The sequence below is a fragment of the Acinonyx jubatus genome, chromosome A1 (genome assembly GCF_027475565.1).
Source record: "Acinonyx jubatus isolate Ajub_Pintada_27869175 chromosome A1, VMU_Ajub_asm_v1.0, whole genome shotgun sequence".
In the NCBI taxonomy this organism is placed as follows: domain Eukaryota; kingdom Metazoa; phylum Chordata; class Mammalia; order Carnivora; family Felidae; genus Acinonyx; species Acinonyx jubatus.
In genome coordinates, this window is record NC_069380.1 from 2,315,664 (window position 1) to 2,334,753 (window position 19,090).

Below are 19,090 nucleotides of genomic sequence, written 5' to 3' on the forward strand. Positions count from 1 at the left end.
TATTCTAGTGACAGGAAGAGTGATAAAGCGTTTATTTTATTTTATTTTTTTGTGGCTATATCTTTATTCAACAAGTCATTATTTTTTCCCAGATTTTATTTAAATTCAAGTTGGTTAACATATAATGTAGTATTGGCCGCAGGAGTAGAATTTAGTGATTCACCACGTCCATATAACACCCAGTGCTCATCCTAACCAGTACCCTCCTTAATGCCCATCCCCCCACCTACCTCTCCTCCAGCAACCCTCCGTTCTCTATTTAAGAGTCTCTTACAGCTTGCCTACCTCTCTGTTTTTATCTTATTTATTTTTCCTTCCTTCCCCTATATTCATCTGTTTAGTTTCTTAAATTCCACATATGGCTGAAATCATATGGTATTTGTGTTTCTCTGACTGACTTATTTAGCTTAGCGTATAATACACTCTAGCTCCATCAACGTCATTGCAAATGGCAACATTTCATTCTTTTTGATGGCTGAGTAATATTCTGATGTATGTGCATGTATGTATATGTGTGTATACATACATTACTCACATGTATACACACATATACATATATACACATGCACATCAAGTTTTCTTTTTCCATTCATCAGTTGATGGACACAGGCTGTTTCCATAATTTGGCTATTGTTGATAGTGCTGCTATAAACAATAGGGTACATTTGCCCCTTTGAATCAGTATTATTGTATACTTTGTGTAAATACAATTCCTGTATTGTAGTGCAACTGCTGTGTTGTAGGGTAGTTATTTTTAACTTTTGAGGAATTTCCATACTGTTTTCCAGAGTGGCTGTACCAGTTTGCACTCTCACCAATGGTGGAAGAAGGTTCCCCTTTCTCTGCATCCTCACCAACATTTGTGGTTTCCTGAGTTGTTCATTTTAGCCATTTTGACAGGTGTGAGGTGGTATCTCATTGTGGTTCTGATTTGTATTTTCCTGATGATGAGTGATGTGGAGCATTTTTTCATGTGTCTTCTAGCCATTTGTGCGTCTCCTTTGGAGAAATGTCTATTCATGTCTTCTGCCTATTTCCTTCTTAGCTGGATTATTTATTTTTTGGGTGTTGAGTTTGGTAAGTTCTTTACAGACTGTGGATACTAGCCCTTTATCTGGTATGTCATTTGCAAACATCTTCTCCCATGACACAGGTTGCCTTTGCTTTGTTGACTGTTTCCTTCACTGTGCAGAAGCTTTTTATCTTGAAGAAGTCCTAACAGTTCATTTTTGCTTTTGTTTCCCTTGCTTCCAGCAACATGTTTAGTAAGAAGTTGCTACAGCTGAGGTAAAGAGGTTGCTGCCTGTGTTCTCCTCTAGGATTTTGATGGTTTCCTGTCTCGCATTTAGGTCTTTCATCCATTTTGAGTTTATTTTTGTGTATGGTGTAAGAAAGTGGTCCAGGTTCCTTCTGCATGTCGCTGTTCAGTTTTCCCCACACTATTCGTTGGAAACTGTCTTTTTTGCATTGGATATTCTTTCCTTCTTTGTCAAAGATTAATTGCATACAGTTGTGGGTCCACTTCTGGGTTTTTTATCCTGTTCCACTGATCTCTGTCTGTTTTTGTGCAAGTACCATACTGTCTTGACGATTACAGCTTTATAATACAGCTTGAGGTCTGGAATTTTGATGCCTCCTGCTTTTCTTTTCTTTTTCAACATTACTTTGGCTATTCGGGGTTTTTTCTAGTTCCACACAAATTTCATAACTGTTTGTTCTAGTTCTGTGAAAAATGCTGTGTTATTTTGATAGGGATTGCACTAAATGTGTAGATTGCCTTGGGTAGTATAGACAGTTTAACATTTTTTCTTCTGATCCATGAGCATGGGATGCTTTTCCACTTGTTTGTGTCTTCTTCAATTTCTTTCATCGGTGTTTTACGGTTTTCAGGGTACAGACCTTTCACCTCTTTGGTTAGGTTTATTCCTAGGTATCTTAATGGTTTTTGGTGCAACTGTAAATGGGATTGATTCCTTGATTTCTCTTTCTGTTGCTTCATTATTGGTGTATTGAAATGCCACAGGTTTCTGTACGTTCATTTTGCATCCTGTGACTTTGCTGAATTCAGGTATCAGTTCTAGCAATTTCTTTGGTGGAATATTTTGGGTTTTCCACATAAAGTATCATGCCATCTGCAAAGCCTGAAAGTTTGACTTCTTCCTTGCTGATTTGGATGCTTTTTATTCCTTTGTGTGGTCTGACTGCTGAGGCTAAGACTTCCAATACAATGTTGAATAACAGTGGGGAGAGTGGACATCCCTGTCATGTTCCTGATCTCAGGGGGAAAGCTCTTAGTTTTTCCCCATTGAGGATGATATTAGCTGTGGGCCTTTCATATATGGCCTTTATGATGTTGAGGTATTTTCCTTCTATCCCTGCTTCCTTGAGGGTTTTTATCAAGAAAAGATGCTGTATTTTGTCAAATGTTTTTTCTGTGTCCATTGAAAACATCACACGGTTCTTATCCTTTCTTTTATTAATATGGCATATCACGTCGATTGATTTGCAGATCTTGAACCCCCAGCCCTGCACCCCAAAAGTAAATCCCACTTGATTGTGGTGAATTATTCTTTTAATATACTGTTGGATTTGATTTTCTAGTATATTGTTGAAGAGTTGTGCATCCATGTTCATCAGGGATATTGGTCTGTAGTCTTTCTTTTTAGTGGGGTCTTGGTCTGGTTTTGGAATTAAGGTAATACTGGCCTGGCAGAATGAGTTTGGAAGTTTTCCTTCCTTTTCTATTTTTTGGAACAGTTTCAGAAGTATAGGTAGGATTTCTTCTTTAAATATTTGGTAGAATTCCTCTGGGAAGCAATCCAGCACTGGACTCTTGTTTGTTGGGAGATTTTTGATTATTGGTTCAATTTCTTTGCTGGCCATGATGAGTCTGTTCAAATTTTCTATTTCTTCTTGTTTCAGTTTTGGTAGTTTATGTTTCTAGGAATGTATCCATTTCTTCCAGATTGCCCAATTTGTTGGCATAGAATTGCTCACCATTTATTTTAGCTCTAATCTTTACTATTCTGCTGGTTTTAGGCTTATTTGGTGTTCTTTTTCCAGCTCCTTTAGATGGAACGTTAGGTTGTGAGTTAGAGACTTTTCCTGCGTCTTGAGCTATGGCCTACATACTTCCCTCTTATGACTGTCGTTGCTGCATCCCAAAGATTTTGGAATGTTGTGTTTTCATTTTCATTTGCTTCCATGTATTTTTTATTTCTTCTTTAATTTCCTGGTTAACCTATTCATTCTTTTGTAGGATGTTCTCTAACCTCCAAGTATTTGTGGTCTTTCCAAATTTCTTCTTGTGGCTGACTTCAAGTTCCATAGCATTGTGGTCTGAAAATATGCACGGTATGATCTCTATCTTTCTGTATTGGTTAAGGCCTGATTCGTGACCCAGTATGTGATCTAGTCTGGAGAATGTTCCATGTGCAGTTGAAAAGAATATGTATTCTGCTGCTTTAGGACAAAATGCTCTGAAAGTATCTGTTAAGTCCATCTGGTCCAGTGTGTCGTTCAAAGCCATTGTTTCCTTGATGATCTGCTTAGATGATCTGTCCATTGCTATAAGTGGGGTGTTGTAAGTCCCCTACTATTACTCTATGATTATCAGTGAGCTTAAGTTTGTTATTAATTGATTCATATATTTGGCTGCTTCCAAGTTTGGGGCATACATATTTACAACTGTTAGATATTCCTGTTGAGTAGATCTCTTTATTAGGATACAATGCCCTTCTTCATCTCTTATTACAGTCTTTGGTTTAAAATCTAGTTTGTCTGATAGAAGTATGGCTACTCCAGCTTTCTTTTGATGCCTATTAGCATGAAAAATGGTTCTCCATCCCCTCACTTTCAATCTGAAGCTGTCTTTGGGTCTAAAATGGATCTATTGTAAGCAGCATATTGATGGGTCTTGTTTCTTAAATCCATTCCGATACCCTACGTCTTTTGATTGGAGTATTTAGTCAATTTATATTCAGAGTAATTACTGATAGATATCAAGTTAGTGCCATTGTATTACCCGTAAAGTTGTGTTCCTGTAGATCATCTCTGTTCCTTTCTGGTCTTGGTTGCTTTTGGTCTCTCTTTCCTGCTCAAAGGGTCCCCTTTGATAATTCTTATAGAGCTGGTTTAGTGTTCACAAACTCTTTTAGTTTTTGTTTATCCTGGAAACTCTTAACCTCTCCTTCTATCCTGAATGACAGCCTTGTTAGATTCAGTATTCTTGGCTGCATATTTTTCCCTGTAGCACGCTGTATATATCATTCCACCCCCTTCTGGCCTGCCACGTTTCTATGTGTCTGCTAAACCTAATGTGTCTACCCTTGTAGATTAAGGATCTTTGTGCTTTTCTCTATCTTTGTATTTTGCAAATTTCACTATGATAGGTCTTGGTATTGACCTGTTTTGTTGATTTTCAGGGGAGTTCTCTGTGCCTCTTGGATTTGAATGCCTCTTCCTTCCCCAGACTAGGGAAGTTCTCAGTTGTAATTTGTGCAAATAAACCCTCTCCCCCTTTCTCCCTGCTCTTCTTCTGGGACTGCTAAGGTGTGAATATTATTGCACTTCGTGGAACTGCTGAGTTCCCTAGGTATATATTCATGATCTAATACTTTTCTTCCCCTCTTCTTTTCAGCTTCATTATTTTCCATACTTTTATCTTCTATGTCACCCAGTTGTTCCTTTGCTTCTTGCACCTTCATTGTGATTCCATCCTGTTGGTTTTGCAACTCAGTTATAGCATTTTTTATTTTGGCCTGACTAGTTTTTAGGTCTTTTATCTCTGCAGCAAGGCTTTCTCTGGTGTCTTCTAGGCTTTTTTCAAGCCTATTGTTCTGAATTCTTGTTCAGATGTATTGCTTATATCTGTTTTGAGCAAATCCCTGGCTGTGGTTTCTTCTTGATCTTTCTCTGTGGGGTGGGGGGTTCCTCCACCTTGTCATTTTCTCTAGGTTTCTGTCTTTGTGTGTTACGAAAGCTTGTTATGCTTCCTGCTCCTGAGAGTCTTGCTATCTTAAGAAGGGGTCATACACTGTCCAGGGCCTGGTGCTTCAGAAAGTATTCATGGTGTATGTGGTCTACACTTTGCTACTGTGATTTGGCTGCTCCTTCCCCAAGGTCAGTCCTCTGCAGAGCTCCTCCTTGCTTGCAGTGGGCAGTGTTTGGACTTTTAACTAGGTGTGCTTTGATTTCTTTGTTAAAATAAGCCTGCCAGGTTCTCTCCCTCAAATTATGCAGATTGTTCTCTTAATTCTCACACTGATTTCCTAGTGCTCAAAATGACTTGATGTTGATTTAGCGGTGTTTGAAGGAAGCCCAGGGTCCCCCTACTACTCTTACATCCTAACTCCTCCAATCGATTTTGCATTTCCTATCCACTCCTCGTTAGTCTTTTGCTCTATGGCATTGGTCCCTACCACTATTTTCAAACTGCTTCTGTAGTGGCTCCCAAAGACCTACAAAATTTAGGGAGTCCTCTACTCTGTCGCTATCCAACTTGACCACTTTTAAAAAGTTTGATGTTAAACATTACTTCATTGTTGCTCGTTTCTTCCCTGGATTCCATTATCCTGCACTTTCTGGGCTTTTTCTTACTTCTCTTGTACTCTGCTCCTTCTCAATTTCATTCTTGGTTTCTCAGTTTCAGCTTAACCTCTTAAATGCAACTGTTTTCCAAAACTCTGATCTTATCCTTCTTCACTCTACATTCTCCCCTTTAGGTCACATACTCTCATGACTTAATTATCACCTGTATCAGGATGCTTCCTAATCCCGGCTACCTTATTATCTCCAGACAGTTGGTTGCTACTCATATCTATCTCTACAGAGATGTCCCAATAGTTTATAAAGGTCAACATTTCCAAGCTCAGAGTTAAGATCTTTTTCAACCCAGTCCTCCTCTGCATTCTCCTTCAAATGAGGCCGGCTAACATTAAGGAAAGAGCAGGGCTGTAGAACTGGATGGACTGACTTGGAGTCAAATCATGGCTGCTATATTGACTGTATATCGATTTTATATTTAAAATGGGGATACTACTCCTTACCTTGCAGGTTGCTGCAAAGACGCAACCATGCAACATGTATGTTGAACATAACCAATCCTCAGTAAGAGCTAGTCTTCTGTCCTCTTAGATCAGTTAGTGCTACCATAATTCCTAGCTGGGCTGGCTGGAAAAAGGAGCGACCACTCATGTCTCCTCTCCCCTCGCCTCTTCAATCCAGCTGGAAACCGGGTTCCTCAGAGCCTATTCCACAGCACGTCTTGACCGTATTTCCCACTTTGATTCGCAGCTGTAGACTGGACTACTGTAACAGTGCAACAAGCCACCTATCTCCAGTCTCTTCCCTTCTAGTTCAGCTTTCACACTGTGGACCGAGATAATTCTTGAGAACTGAAGCACAATTGTCTCTGACAGCCGTCCACTGGTTGCTCCCGGTGGTGAAGTGCAGTTCACGTTGGGGACTCCGCCTCCGAGGTGTCTCTTCACATGTCGGCCACACAGGGACAGCAACAATGCTTTTACAGCGGTCTGTATTTTATAAAGTTTCTTTCCCCGAGGGACCGGTAATGACGGTCATTTAATGACTGTTGGTGCTAAATAGAGCAATATGGTTATTTCTGTTTGCCTATGCTGAATGAAATTGAATTTAAAGATAAATTTATGATGACTATCTAGTATTTCCTTTCCTGCTTGCTTTGTGAGTAATTTTTCATCTGAGGTCCTGAGTAGGAGCCATGATACCTAGAAATCCATATTTTATATTTTATTTTATTTATTTTATTTTCTTATTTTATTTTATTTTATTTTATTTTATTTTATTTTATTTTATTTTATTTATTTTCCCCCCATTTTGTCCATTTAAACTACCCTCAACTTCTCTGTAGAATTCCATGCTGCCTTCATAATCCAGTTGCTCTATAATGATAAACTTTATCCAGACTGATTTGTGGGTAACAAGCAAATTTGCTAACACTTGCTTACAATGATGTTAGAATGACACAATTTCTATCTTTTTCAAACCACATGTTTTGAATATGTGAAACATTCCCAATATTCTTTAAGCAGTTACATAGTATAGTTTTCTCCATAACTTTCTGTTACTTTTAACTTCTGCCAGTTTAAGAAGTTGAATTCTGGAAGATTACTACCTGTTTTTCTGAACAGTAAGTGAAACTTCACTTATCTGGAAGTATACTTAGGCAACTTCAATCCTCTGGAATCCTCTAGCTTTCTTATGTAAGATGCAAACCCACACGTAAGAAAAATCTTTTTCAGCATTTGAAACAATTGTTTTAAGGGCATATGATAAAATATGTACGAAACTTTCTCAGAATTTATAGTCTTGTATATTCGAAAGCAGTGCTGTCCAATCGAAATATAAAGGAGTTACATAAGTAATTTAAAATTTTTGAGTAGCCACATTCAAAAAAATAAAAACAACAAAAAAAGACACATGAAAATGAATTAATATCCCATCACACTTCATCATGTATTTAATATAAAAATTCAGATGTTTTACGTTCCTTTCTCTTTTCTTCAAAATCCACTGTGGATTTTACATTTACAGAACAATCAATTCAGATTTACATTTCATTGGAAATACTTGATCTGCGTTCAGATTTCATAAGATTTACAATTTAAAAGGGGCTCCCTATACCCAGGTAGCTTCAAACACATGTAAAAATTTCTGAATACCTAAAGGGAATATCAGGTTTTAAATTTAGATTTTACATTAATTAAAATGTACAAACTTAAGTTTTTTTTGGCCACAAGCCAAATTTCAAGGGCCCAAAAGCTACATATGGCTACGGGCTACTTTACTGGAGAGTGCAAGTAATAGAGTCTGTATTTTATACCTAATTTTAACAAGCTTTGTTGCCTGTCTTCCCGGTACACTGGAGATTGGAAGAAAAACTAGATGACTAGAACTGACATAAAGATCTCACTGACACCAGTGATAGGAAACTAGCGATGCCTTTTTTAATTAAAAAAAGTTTTTTTTATTATTTATTTTTGAGAGAGAGAGAGAGAGACAGAGCACAAGCAGGGGAGGGGCAGAGAGAGAAAGAGACCTCCAGGAGTCTTATCTTTTTCCAGTTGTACTGAGATATAATCGACATACCTCCCTGTGTACAATGATTTGACTTAGAGAAGTTCTGAAATGATTACTGCAGTAAGTTAACATCCATCATCTCATACACATGCAAAAAAAAAAAAAAGGCAACAAAAAAAAATCTTTTCTCCTTGTTATGGTAGCTCCGAGGATTCACTCTCTTAACCACTTTCCTATGTAAACCCTATGGCTGTCATGATGCACGTTACACCCCCAGCACTGACTCATCTTCTAGCTCCAAGTTTGTACCTTTTGACCACCTTCCTTCAATTCCCAGCCTCGCCTCTGGTAACCACAAATCTGATCTCTTTCTAGGAGTCTGATTTTTTGTTGGATTCTACATAGAAGATCATACATTTCGTCTTTCCATGACACACACCTACTTTTAAGATAGGTCCTCATAAAGCAGCCTCTTACCTCCCATTATTTCAGTTGTTCCTGTTTTGAAACTTTTCTGTGTGTTTTGTAAAGTACACCTAACCACACAACAATCCAAAGGTATCTGTTCTAGTGTGAGGGTGTATTTTCTGTGTGTTTTAGCACACCTTCAAGAACTATATACCAACATACTGGTCTGAAATATTGGGGGTATTGAGGGTAGTTATGCTGAGTCCATTCCTTTCTAGATATTCCAGAATTTAATTCCTATAGTTGTATACTGGGTTGTTTCCTCAAATAAAATGTAGCAAAAAAACCCCAACCAACCAACCAACCAAACAAACAAAAAACCAAAAACTTAACCAATGCAGATTAATCAAGGCTCCCTACTGCCCCTGCAGAACTCCGGGATAGATATTCCCAGCGAGCTCCTGGCCAGTCTCAAGCTTGCTTGCATATTCCTGCTCTCAGCAGTTGAGCTCAGTATCTGCTCTAATTTTTGTGTGTTTCCAAACCAATTACGCTCATTGCACTTGTTACTGTAATTATTTAACTCAATACTTCTGTGAAGTAATGTGGTTTTCTGGAAACACCAGGAAGCTGAAGGTAGAAGTTAACTACTTGGGGACACTAGGACATTGGTTCTCCTTTTTCTGCCTGAGGTGAGAATGTAGGTTCAAAGACAACTGAATTTGGTGAAAGAAACCAGAAGAGCCTGAAATGGATGCGCCAAGCACAGAAGACAGTTTATGTGAGTTTTCTTTTTGTTTTTGAAAGCGATATAAACTCCAAATATAAAAGCGTAACATTTAGTGTCTTATGTTTGGCAACACCCTGAAATGAGTGGGCCACTGTCACCGGGAGCTGCCAGGCCCCTCAGAAAACGCCATGTCAAGGAAGCCGCGAGGGGACAGCCTGCATTGATTCCTGTCCTGGTGGCTAGCTTGTTTCATTGAGTTCTTGGGCCTTGACTACATGCACAAAGGGGTGTGCGTGAAGTCACTTGCAATAATGCAAATGCTGTATCAATGAAAAAGGAGTCTGAAAAGAGTTGCTGCAATAAAAAAGTGAGAGGAATACTTCAGAGCTGTGCTTTAAAGGGACACTACTAAAAAAAAGTTGCTTCTGATTAGCTAGGGTATGTCTGTAAAGAGTGGGGAAAATCACCAAATCTTGAAGGATTCTACATTGAGTGCTTCATACCTGTCTTCACATTTTTTCTGCCCTTTAAAGAAAACAAAGTGGAAACTGCAGGTGATAAATGATGAGACTGTGTAGCAAGAATCCAACCAGTGGCTCCACTCTAAAGAAAAGGCCTTGGTTCCGAAATGGATACAAAAAGAAATAAAGAAAAATGTTAAAAAAAAAAAAAAAAGGATGTGTATTTACTTAAGTTAATTAAAAAGTCTGTTACGTAAGTATCTTTATCTTTCAAAATGATTCCCCACTCGGACAGACTTTTTAAGGCAGTGGAACAATTACCGATGGCGGCCACACTGGGTAAGATGGGTTGTGCTACACTTTCCAACACTGAGAATTTCACCTGTTTACTCACACAGATGTTCATGTCGCTGACCTTAGTCTCCCCCGTATGCTAACATTCATGCACTCTTTATATCCTCTTCCGGATTTCCACATATGTTAAATACTTACGAGCCTATTTTCTGTTTTATGTTTATTCTCTGATTAGAACTTTTGCTATGTTCTTCGCTTCTAGTCTTTGAGACAGTTTCTTATACAGAGAACCAAATATCTTAGTAATTAAATTTGCAAAGCCTGTGGTATGGAACCTTGTCAAAGGGGTTACTGACGTATAGTTTGTATGATAATAAAACACATACAGTTCGATGGGTTTTGACACATTTACATGCCCATGTCACTACCATCCTCCCCAAGATCTGAAATATTTCTAGCACTTCAGGAGGCTCCCTCATGGAAACTGCAGTCAACTCCTCACTCCCTCTCAGGCCCAGGCTGCCAGTGATCCGCTTTCTGTTCGTGTAGATACGCTCCTTTTCTAGAGTTTCGTATCCGAGGAATCACCCGCTCTGTGTACTGTCTGTTGCACCTTGATTCATCCATGTTGTTGTGTTTATCAGTAACTTTTCCTTTATATCGCTGAGTAGTATTTTACTGTATGAATACAATTTGTTTATCTAGTCACTTGACGAACACTTAGGTTCTGTTTCCAGTTTGGGGCTATTATGAATAAAGCTGTTACGAACATTCATACACAGGTCTCTGGGTGAACATGTTTTCTTCCTTTGACTAAATACATGGGAGTAGAATTGCCAAGTAGAGTTAAGAAACTGCCAATTTCGTTTTCCAAAATGTGTGTTTCTTTTACATTCCTACATGTAAAAGAGTCCATTTGCTTCAGGTCTTAAAGGCTTTTTTAAAAAAAAAGCCATAGTCATTTATGTATGTATGCATTACCAATCATAGTTCAAAGAAGTCAGTATGTACAAAGCACTGTGTTATCTATTTACTATGTTGTGTTTTTTTTCTCCACAAAACACTCTAATAGATAAAAAACATTTAACTCGGGGCCCCTGGGTGGCTCAGTAGGTAAAGCTTCCGACTTCGGCTCAGGTCACGATCTCACGGTTCGTGGGTTTGAGGCCCGTGTCGGGCTCCGTGCTGACAGCTCAGAGCCTGGAGCCTGCTTCTGACTCTGTGTCTCCCCCTCTCTCTGCCCCTCCCATGTTCATGCTCTCTCTCCTTCTCTCAATAATAAATAAATGTTAAAACAGTTTAAAAAAATAACAACATTTAACTCTGTCACATACTCAACAGTTTATGCACAGTGAGGTTTTTTTTAATACTGCCATCAACATTCTTGGAATGAAGTAAAATTTACTGGTCACATGTCCTAGAGTTGTCTTGGAAACATATTTTCACCTAAACATATTTCCAGCCTTTCAAATATTAGCCTTAGCAAATTCCTGGAAAACCTGCACCCATTTATACCTATTGTAGCTTTTTCATTTTTCTATTATTTCTATTATCGTTATATACATTATATATATTAGCGTTATCATTATCATAAAACAAAACCCTACAAAACGTAGATGCTTAAGTCCATTTCTCCCACAGGCATCTTATACTCTGTTGCTCAACAGTTTCCCTCAAGGCTGCACTACAGAAAATTTTACACTTCCAAATGTACAAATGATTTCTTGACATTTCATATGTAAGCAGTGGATATAATTTCTATTTTTATGGAAATGTAAAATCACACAAACACCCAAGTGTTTTATGATAAGCCAAAAATAAGTAGCATCTACTTACCTTAAAAAATTCCTTTTTCTCAACCATCTCATTACCATCTGCATCCAGCATTTTAAAAGCAACATGAAACCCAGTATGGGGTTCTGTAATTAAGTGAAAAGGGAACAGTTACTTAAATGTTGGTGAAATGCAAATTATATTTGCTGATCCCTAGGTCTTCGAATTTGAAAAAAAAAAAAGCTTCCAGAAATTATTATGCAAGTGCCTCAACAGAGAAAAAACGACCTCTTCTTATAACAATTTTCAGAGGCTGATCTATTTCCGAAGACGTGTTGTTCTGCTGCTAAATGCTCTGCTTCTCAAGGCAAAATCCATTTGAGAACTTAATTTATTTCTTTAACCCTACCAGGGGTTTCCTCTATTCTCATGATAGCTCGGCTATTTTCGTACAGATTATTACTCTCGATTTCCTTTCCTCGGAGTAGGGTTTTTGTTTTTTAGATTTATTTATTTATTTTGAGAGCGAGAGGGCGAGAGCGAGTGAGCAGGGGAGGGGCAGAGACAGAGTGACAGAAAGAATCCCAAGCAGGTTCCATGTTCCGTGTGGAGCCCGACACGAGGCTCGATCTCATGACTGCCAGACCTCGACTGGGGCCAATATCAAGACTCAGACGCTTAACCAACTGTCGCTCCTCTCAGAGTAGGGTTTTTAAAAAGCTTTTTATTTCGAGGGGCGCCTGGGTGGCTCAGCTGGCTAGGTCTCTGACTTCAGCTCAAGTGATGATCTCACTGTTGGTGGGTTCGAGCCCCCCGTCGGGCTCTGTGCTGACAGCTCAGGGCCTGGAACTGGCTTCGGATTCTGTGTCTGCCTCTCTCTCTGCCCCTCCCCTGCTTGCTCTCTCTCTCTCTCTCTCTCAAAAATAAATAAATAGGAAAAAAACCAAACTTTATTTTTAAATAATTTTAGCCCTAAGAAATGTTGTAAAGATAGCATAGTGAGTTCTCATACTCTTCACCCAGCTTCCTCTATTTTTAACATCTTATATAACCACAGTATCGTTGTCAAAACTAAGAAATTAACACTGGTAGTAGTATTTTCAACTGAACTACAGACTTTATTTGGATTTCATGTTTTTCCATCAATGCTATTTTTCTATTTTAGGATCATATACAAGAAGTCACGTTGGGGGCACTTGGGTGGCTCAGTTGGTTAAGTGTCTGACTTCGGCTCAGGTCATGATCTCACGGCTCCTGAGTTTGAGCTCATGAGTCCAGCTCTGTGCTGACAGCTAGGAGCTTGGAGCCTGCTTCAGATTTTGTTTCTTCCTCTCTCTCTCTCTGCTCCTCCCCTGTTCTCTCTCTCTCTCTCAAAAATAAATGAACATTTAAAAAAAAATTGAAAGAAATCATGTTGCATTTAGTTGTTATGTCTCCTTACTCTGCTCCAAGTTCTGAAAGTTTCTCACTCATTCCTCGATTTTCATGACCAGTCTGAAGAGTACTGGTCAGGAAGTTTGAAGAGTATCTAATGAGGGGTTTTAAATATGCGAAGGTTAAGTCTCATTCTTCTGTTCAACAAGTCTTTTAAGGAGACAAAGTTATGGGGAGCCATAGTACAAGGGAGGTAGAAGGGATAATCTAATCCAACAGTATCATTTTGTTGACACAGAAACTAAGATAGCAATGAAAAAAGACATAAATGCCAAACTTCCAAAACACTGTTTGGCAAGAACAGAGAATTCCACATGATCACAGAGACAAACTGCGGGATACTTACTAGTGAGGATGGTAAGCAAGAAAAGATACTCGGTATATGATATCAGTCCTGAAAGAGAGAAAATAAAAACATCAGGAGATGTTTAGAAGTAATCACATATAGGTACTATATGGAAACCTCACTGAATTAAAAACACACACATTTTTACTTTAATTTACCTCTCTTTGACACAGTGGAAAACATCTACAATAGAGAGTTAAGTGCAGTACTAATACTTAAAAAAAGATACTGTGTTTTTTCATCAGGTTACGATTACCAGTAAAAGGAGGGATGGATGTTGGCTAGCAAATAATAGGCATCCACTACAGGTTTGATTTCCATGGCACTTTATGCGATTCGCACTCAAATTTCACCATTCACAATATCTCAAGTGAAGCAAATTTGAAAATTCAGGAGAGTAATGGAGATCTTGATATACCAAAGGCCAAACTATATTATTTAAAATAAGAAAATTAAATCTTTGCAGCAGTAACTTGATCTTCCTTCGGGAAACCGTTCCTTCTCCATTCTCAACATGCAGGCCAGGCGTAGGACTACCCATTCTCACCCCTCAAGGTGGATGCTGACTGGCTCAGCCAATCACTGTCCTCTCACAGAATCGGCGCAGAGATGGGCAAGAAGCTGAGCCAAGCTAAGGAGCAGGCTGCACATGTCTGGCTGCAGGGACTCGCGATGGGCCTTGACCTAGGCTGGGTCACTCCGAGTGGCATTTCTGATGAGAATGCTGAATCCTTCACTTCATTTTTTCCCCTCCGCCAGCCCTCCTGGGCTTTGATGATGCGAGAATGTTTCACTTAGGAATGTGAGGCAGTGGAAAGAGGGCCTGGAACTCCAGACAGCCAGTGTTTAGGGCCTGAGAATGCAGCCAACCCTAACTGGCAGGTATGCAAGATGGATGCTGGTGATGTCTGAGCCCTGGATTAAGTTGAACTTGAAGCTAGCTCTGTGTCTGGCCACTAGCTCCACGTCTGTCCTTTCTCGCTCAAATAGATAGTGTCTGGTTTTATGTGCCTGCAATGAAAAGAATAGCAATAGATACAGAAGATGTATCTTGTAAATCATGGCCTCCTGATAAGCCAAAAAAATTTTCCTTCCGGATCATAAATTTGATCCAATAGCGAAATACACACTTAAAAAAAACTTTATCATGGAAAACTTCAATCACACACAAAAGTAGAGAGAATATAATGAATAACTGTATTACACATATATCAGCTTCAGTAATTATCAACTCATGACAGATCTTGGTTTATCTATACCTCTTTCCATTCCTTTCTCCCACTTCCCACTGGATTATTTTGAAACAAATCTCATATATTATTTCATAGTAGAAAATCCAAGCTGTATCTCTAGAAGCACGGCTCCCTCCCTCCAAATAATTACCAATAATCCCTCAATATCATCAGATTCATACCACTTTTACAAACGTCCCTGTATCAGGAAAATAATTCTTCAAGTGTTCTCAAATCAGTATTCAAGGAAGGTCCTTGCATTGTACTTGGTCAACAGGACTCAGGTCACTTTTTTTTTTTTTTTTTATTGTGGCAAAATACCCATAACAGAATTTGCCATTTTAGCCATTTTTAAATGTACAGGGTAGTGGCATTAAGTAAATTCACACTGTTTTGCAATGATTATCAAAACTTTTTTTATCACCACAAACTGAAACCACATACCCATGAAACACTAACTCCATTCATTCTGCCTCCAGCCCCTATAATCTCTACCCTATTTGCTGTCTCTATGAATTCGCCTACTCTAGGGACCTCATATAGATGGAATCATACAATATTTGTCCTTTTGTGCCTGGCTCACTTAGCATCATGTCTTCAAGGTTCATCCACATGGTAGCACGTGTCAGAATTCCATTCCTGTTTAAGGTTGAATAATACTCCACTATATGCATAGGCCACATTTTGTTTATCCATCCGTTGATGGACATCTGGGTTGTTTCCACTCTTTGGCTATTGTGATTAATGCTGCTACAAACATTGGTGTACAAATATCTGTTTGAATCTCTGCTTTTAATTCTTTTGGGTACGTACCCAGAGGGGAATTGTTGGATCATATGGTCATTCTCTATGTTTAATTTGAGGAACACCCATGCTTTTTTCAAAAGTGGTGGCACCATTTTCCATTCCCACCAACAGTGCAGAGAGGTTATCATTTCTCCACATCCTTGCCAACACTTGTTAATTTTTTTCTTGATAATAATGGTATTTATGATGTGCTGTCTCATTATGGTTTTGATGTGCATTTCCCTAATGGTTGGTGATGTGGAGCATCTTTTCATGTGGGAATTAGTCAATCATGTATCTTCTTCAAAGAAATGTCTATTCCAGTCTTTCCCTTTCAATTGGGTTCTTTGGTTTTTTTTGTTGTCGTTGAGTTACAGGAGTTCTTTATATATACTGGATTTTAACCCCTATATATGATTTGCAAATATTTTCTCCCATTCTGTGGGTTGTCTTTTCACTCTCTTTTCTGTGTACTTTGATTCACAAAAGTTTAACATTTTTCTTTTGTTCCCTGTGCTATAAATCTCTTTAAAAAAAATCTATAGATTCTCCCGTGTCTTTACCCCCTCTCTTTCAACTTAGTTGTTAAAGATGCCTGGTCGTCAGTCCTGTAAAGTTTCTTATCGTCTAGAATTTTGCTGACTGCATCTTCTTGGTGTCATTTCAAATGTTCCTCTAACTTCTATATTTTCTACACACTAGTCCTTGGATCCAGAAGTGTGCTGAGATTCAAGTTGGATTTTTGGCAAGAATTCGTAATAGATGGTACTGTATACTTCCATCAAGGAGGCCGGAATAAAAATGTTTATAAAAATGCTATATACTACTAAGAGACCGTGATAGTAAAAGTTACCGACTTTGGAAGTATGTGAAATCATTTGCAGAGATGTCAGAGGTGATCAGAGATGTCACAGAGGAAGTAATTCTAAAAATGGTCTTCAAAGGATGGATGAAAATTTAATTAAGTGGGGTGGGATGACAGATAAGGCTGAATATGAAAACTAAATATGAAAATTAAAAAGTCAGTGATGGTCCGAAATAACATCCATGTGGAAGAAGCAATGGGAACTAAGGCCTATGGTAGCCTAGACACAGGAATGAACTCCCGCAGAGGGTGATGGCAGTGATCCTAACGGCTCCCAATCAGATGGCGCACAGACTTGGGGCCCAAGTTCAGAGCAAGGCAGGTAAGGACTTTCTATCCAGGTAATTCAATGGTTTAGCTACAAGTAACTTCAGGCATATATTTTAAATTTAAATGACAATATGAAAATAATATTTTTAATGACATATTTTTGTGCATTACCAACTTTTTGGTTGTTTTTATTTTGGAGCCAGTGTCCTTCTTTTTAATAAAAAAGCCCACAGTGAGTTTTCAGGTATTTTTCCTTAAAAACGTTCAGTGTTTATATGGAGAGAGAAAGAAATGTGTTTTGTCATATCTTGTACCCGAGAGAAGTGCTCTGGTGTCAGTTGAAGGATCAAAGTATTTCATCCCTTGGCAGCCTCAGTAAAGTGGAGAGTGGCTTTTTTTCCCCTCCAATTTTCAAAGGACTATGGTAATGTGAAAAAATGGCCAAAATGCTAGACTGACGTGGGCTTAGTGCCAAGAGGAGGCCTCACTCTTCTCTTCTTTCCACACAGGTACACGTCCTCTAAATGGGGACTTTGTGAGAAAGAAAATTCCAGTGTCTTTCTTTGACATGCTGACTTGAATAAAAAGCTTGAATAAACAGAGTTGAGACAGTGTAAAACAGCACCTACACTCTCAAGTGCATCATAAACAATATAGTTCTACAATTAAAATTAAAAAAAATATAATTCTACAATAGCATTCTCAATATCTGCCCTCTGAAAACGCTTTTAAAGGAAACTGACACTTTGGAATACAGGAAAAACAATACATATCTCTTACATTTAATTGTTAAGTAAATGGCAATGTTTTAAAAGTACATGCCAAACAGGAAAGTATTTTAAATAACTATATTTAAAAATTTGTTAATGAATCCTTAAGGAAGGGCCACAAGAAGAGGGGATTAAATTCTGTTAATGACTATGCTTCTCTAAAAATATTTTAAATTTGGAACCATTCTAAAAAATGACTTGCTACTGAATGCAATTTTGAGAACTCTGTTTCCCAAAGCGAGATTAATACATCTATCATAAGAACATGTTTATATACCTTACAATGTATTTAATTTATATTCAGTACATCTTTAAGGACTGTATTATATTGAGAATTCTGCTCAGTTTAAAATAAAAAAAAATTAATATTTACTTATTTATTTAAATGTTTATTTACCCTTGAGAGAGAGAGACAGAGGGAGACCCAGAATCCGAAGCAGGCTCCAGGCTCCGAGCTGTCAGCACAGAGCCCGACGAGGGGCTCGAACCCACAAGCTGCGAGATCATGACCCGAGCTGAAGTCGGACGCTTATCCAACTGAGCCACCCAGGCTCCCCTATATTTATTTTTGAAGGAGAGAGAGAGAGAGAGAGAGAGAGAGAGAGAGAGAGAGACAAAGTGCGAGCGGGGGAGGCGCAGAGAGAGGGAGTCAGAATCCAAACCAGGCTCCAGGCTCCGAGATGTCAGCACAGAGCCCGACACGGGGCTTGAACCCACAAGCTGCGAGATCATGACCCGAGCTGAAGTCGGATGCTTACCGAATGAGCCACCCAGGCACCCCCAGAATTCTGCTCAGTTTACAAGAACGCATACGAGCTGCACGCTGCGGGAGTCCCTGAGGAGTAGCAGCCGTGGCTGTGCACTGCCCTTTGGCCTTGGGCCTCAACGAGGGCCACAAGGTGACTAAGGACGGGAGCAAGTTGAGGCACAGCCGCGGCCACGGGCGCCTCAGCAAGCACACCAGGCTCGCGCAGGACGTGATGTGAGAGGTGTGCAGCTTTGTTCATCGAGCGTGTGCCATGGGGCTGCTCCAGGTCTCCAAGGACAAGTGCGTCCTCAAGTTCACCAAGAACAGGGTGGGGACACACGTCTGTGCCGAGAGGAAGACATGAGGGAAGCGGCAGCCAAGGACTGAACCTCTCCTCTCTGGAGGTAATAAAACCTTTCTGGAACTTGCAAAAAAAAGCACGATAACTCGTACTTTTCTTTATAGTAATGAATGGTGGATAAGTTATTTTCTTATTTCAAAGGTATACTATTTTTTGCTAGTTATCATATGGTGTAATTTTTGATATGTATTTTATGTGGTAAAATGGAATATTTAAAATTGTTCTCAGTGTAGCTAAATTTTACATTCTTTTCAAGTGACTTCATTAATATCAATAAAGAAATAAAAAAATTAACAAAGCATATGTGAAAAAAGTGTACCTGTTGAATCTCTCCTCTATTATAATATTCATATTAGTGTTTTTTTTAATTTTTTTTACATTTATTTATTTTTGAGAAACAGTGAGACAAAGCGTGAGCGGGGGAGGGGCAGAGAGAGAGAGGGAGACACAGAATCCAAGGGAGGCTCCAGGCTCTGAGCTGTCGGCACAGAGCCGGACGCGGGGCTTGAACCCGCTAACCGTGAGATTGTGGCCTGAGCCGAAGTCAGATGCTC

General features: G+C 39.0%; 1 protein-coding gene across 1 annotated transcript in view; it reads right to left on the reverse strand.

The window, feature by feature from the left end:
* The window catches only part of MICU2 (mitochondrial calcium uptake 2), a 137,764-nt gene that overhangs the window by 46,937 nt on the left and 71,737 nt on the right, over positions 1–19,090 (reverse strand). Inside the window, exons 5-6 of the mRNA XM_027064533.2 lie at positions 13,505–13,552; positions 11,788–11,870 (exon numbers count right to left, since the gene is read on the reverse strand). Of these exons, the coding sequence (XP_026920334.2) occupies positions 11,788–11,870; positions 13,505–13,552 (131 nt within the window). The remainder of the gene's footprint in view (positions 1–11,787; positions 11,871–13,504; positions 13,553–19,090) is intronic.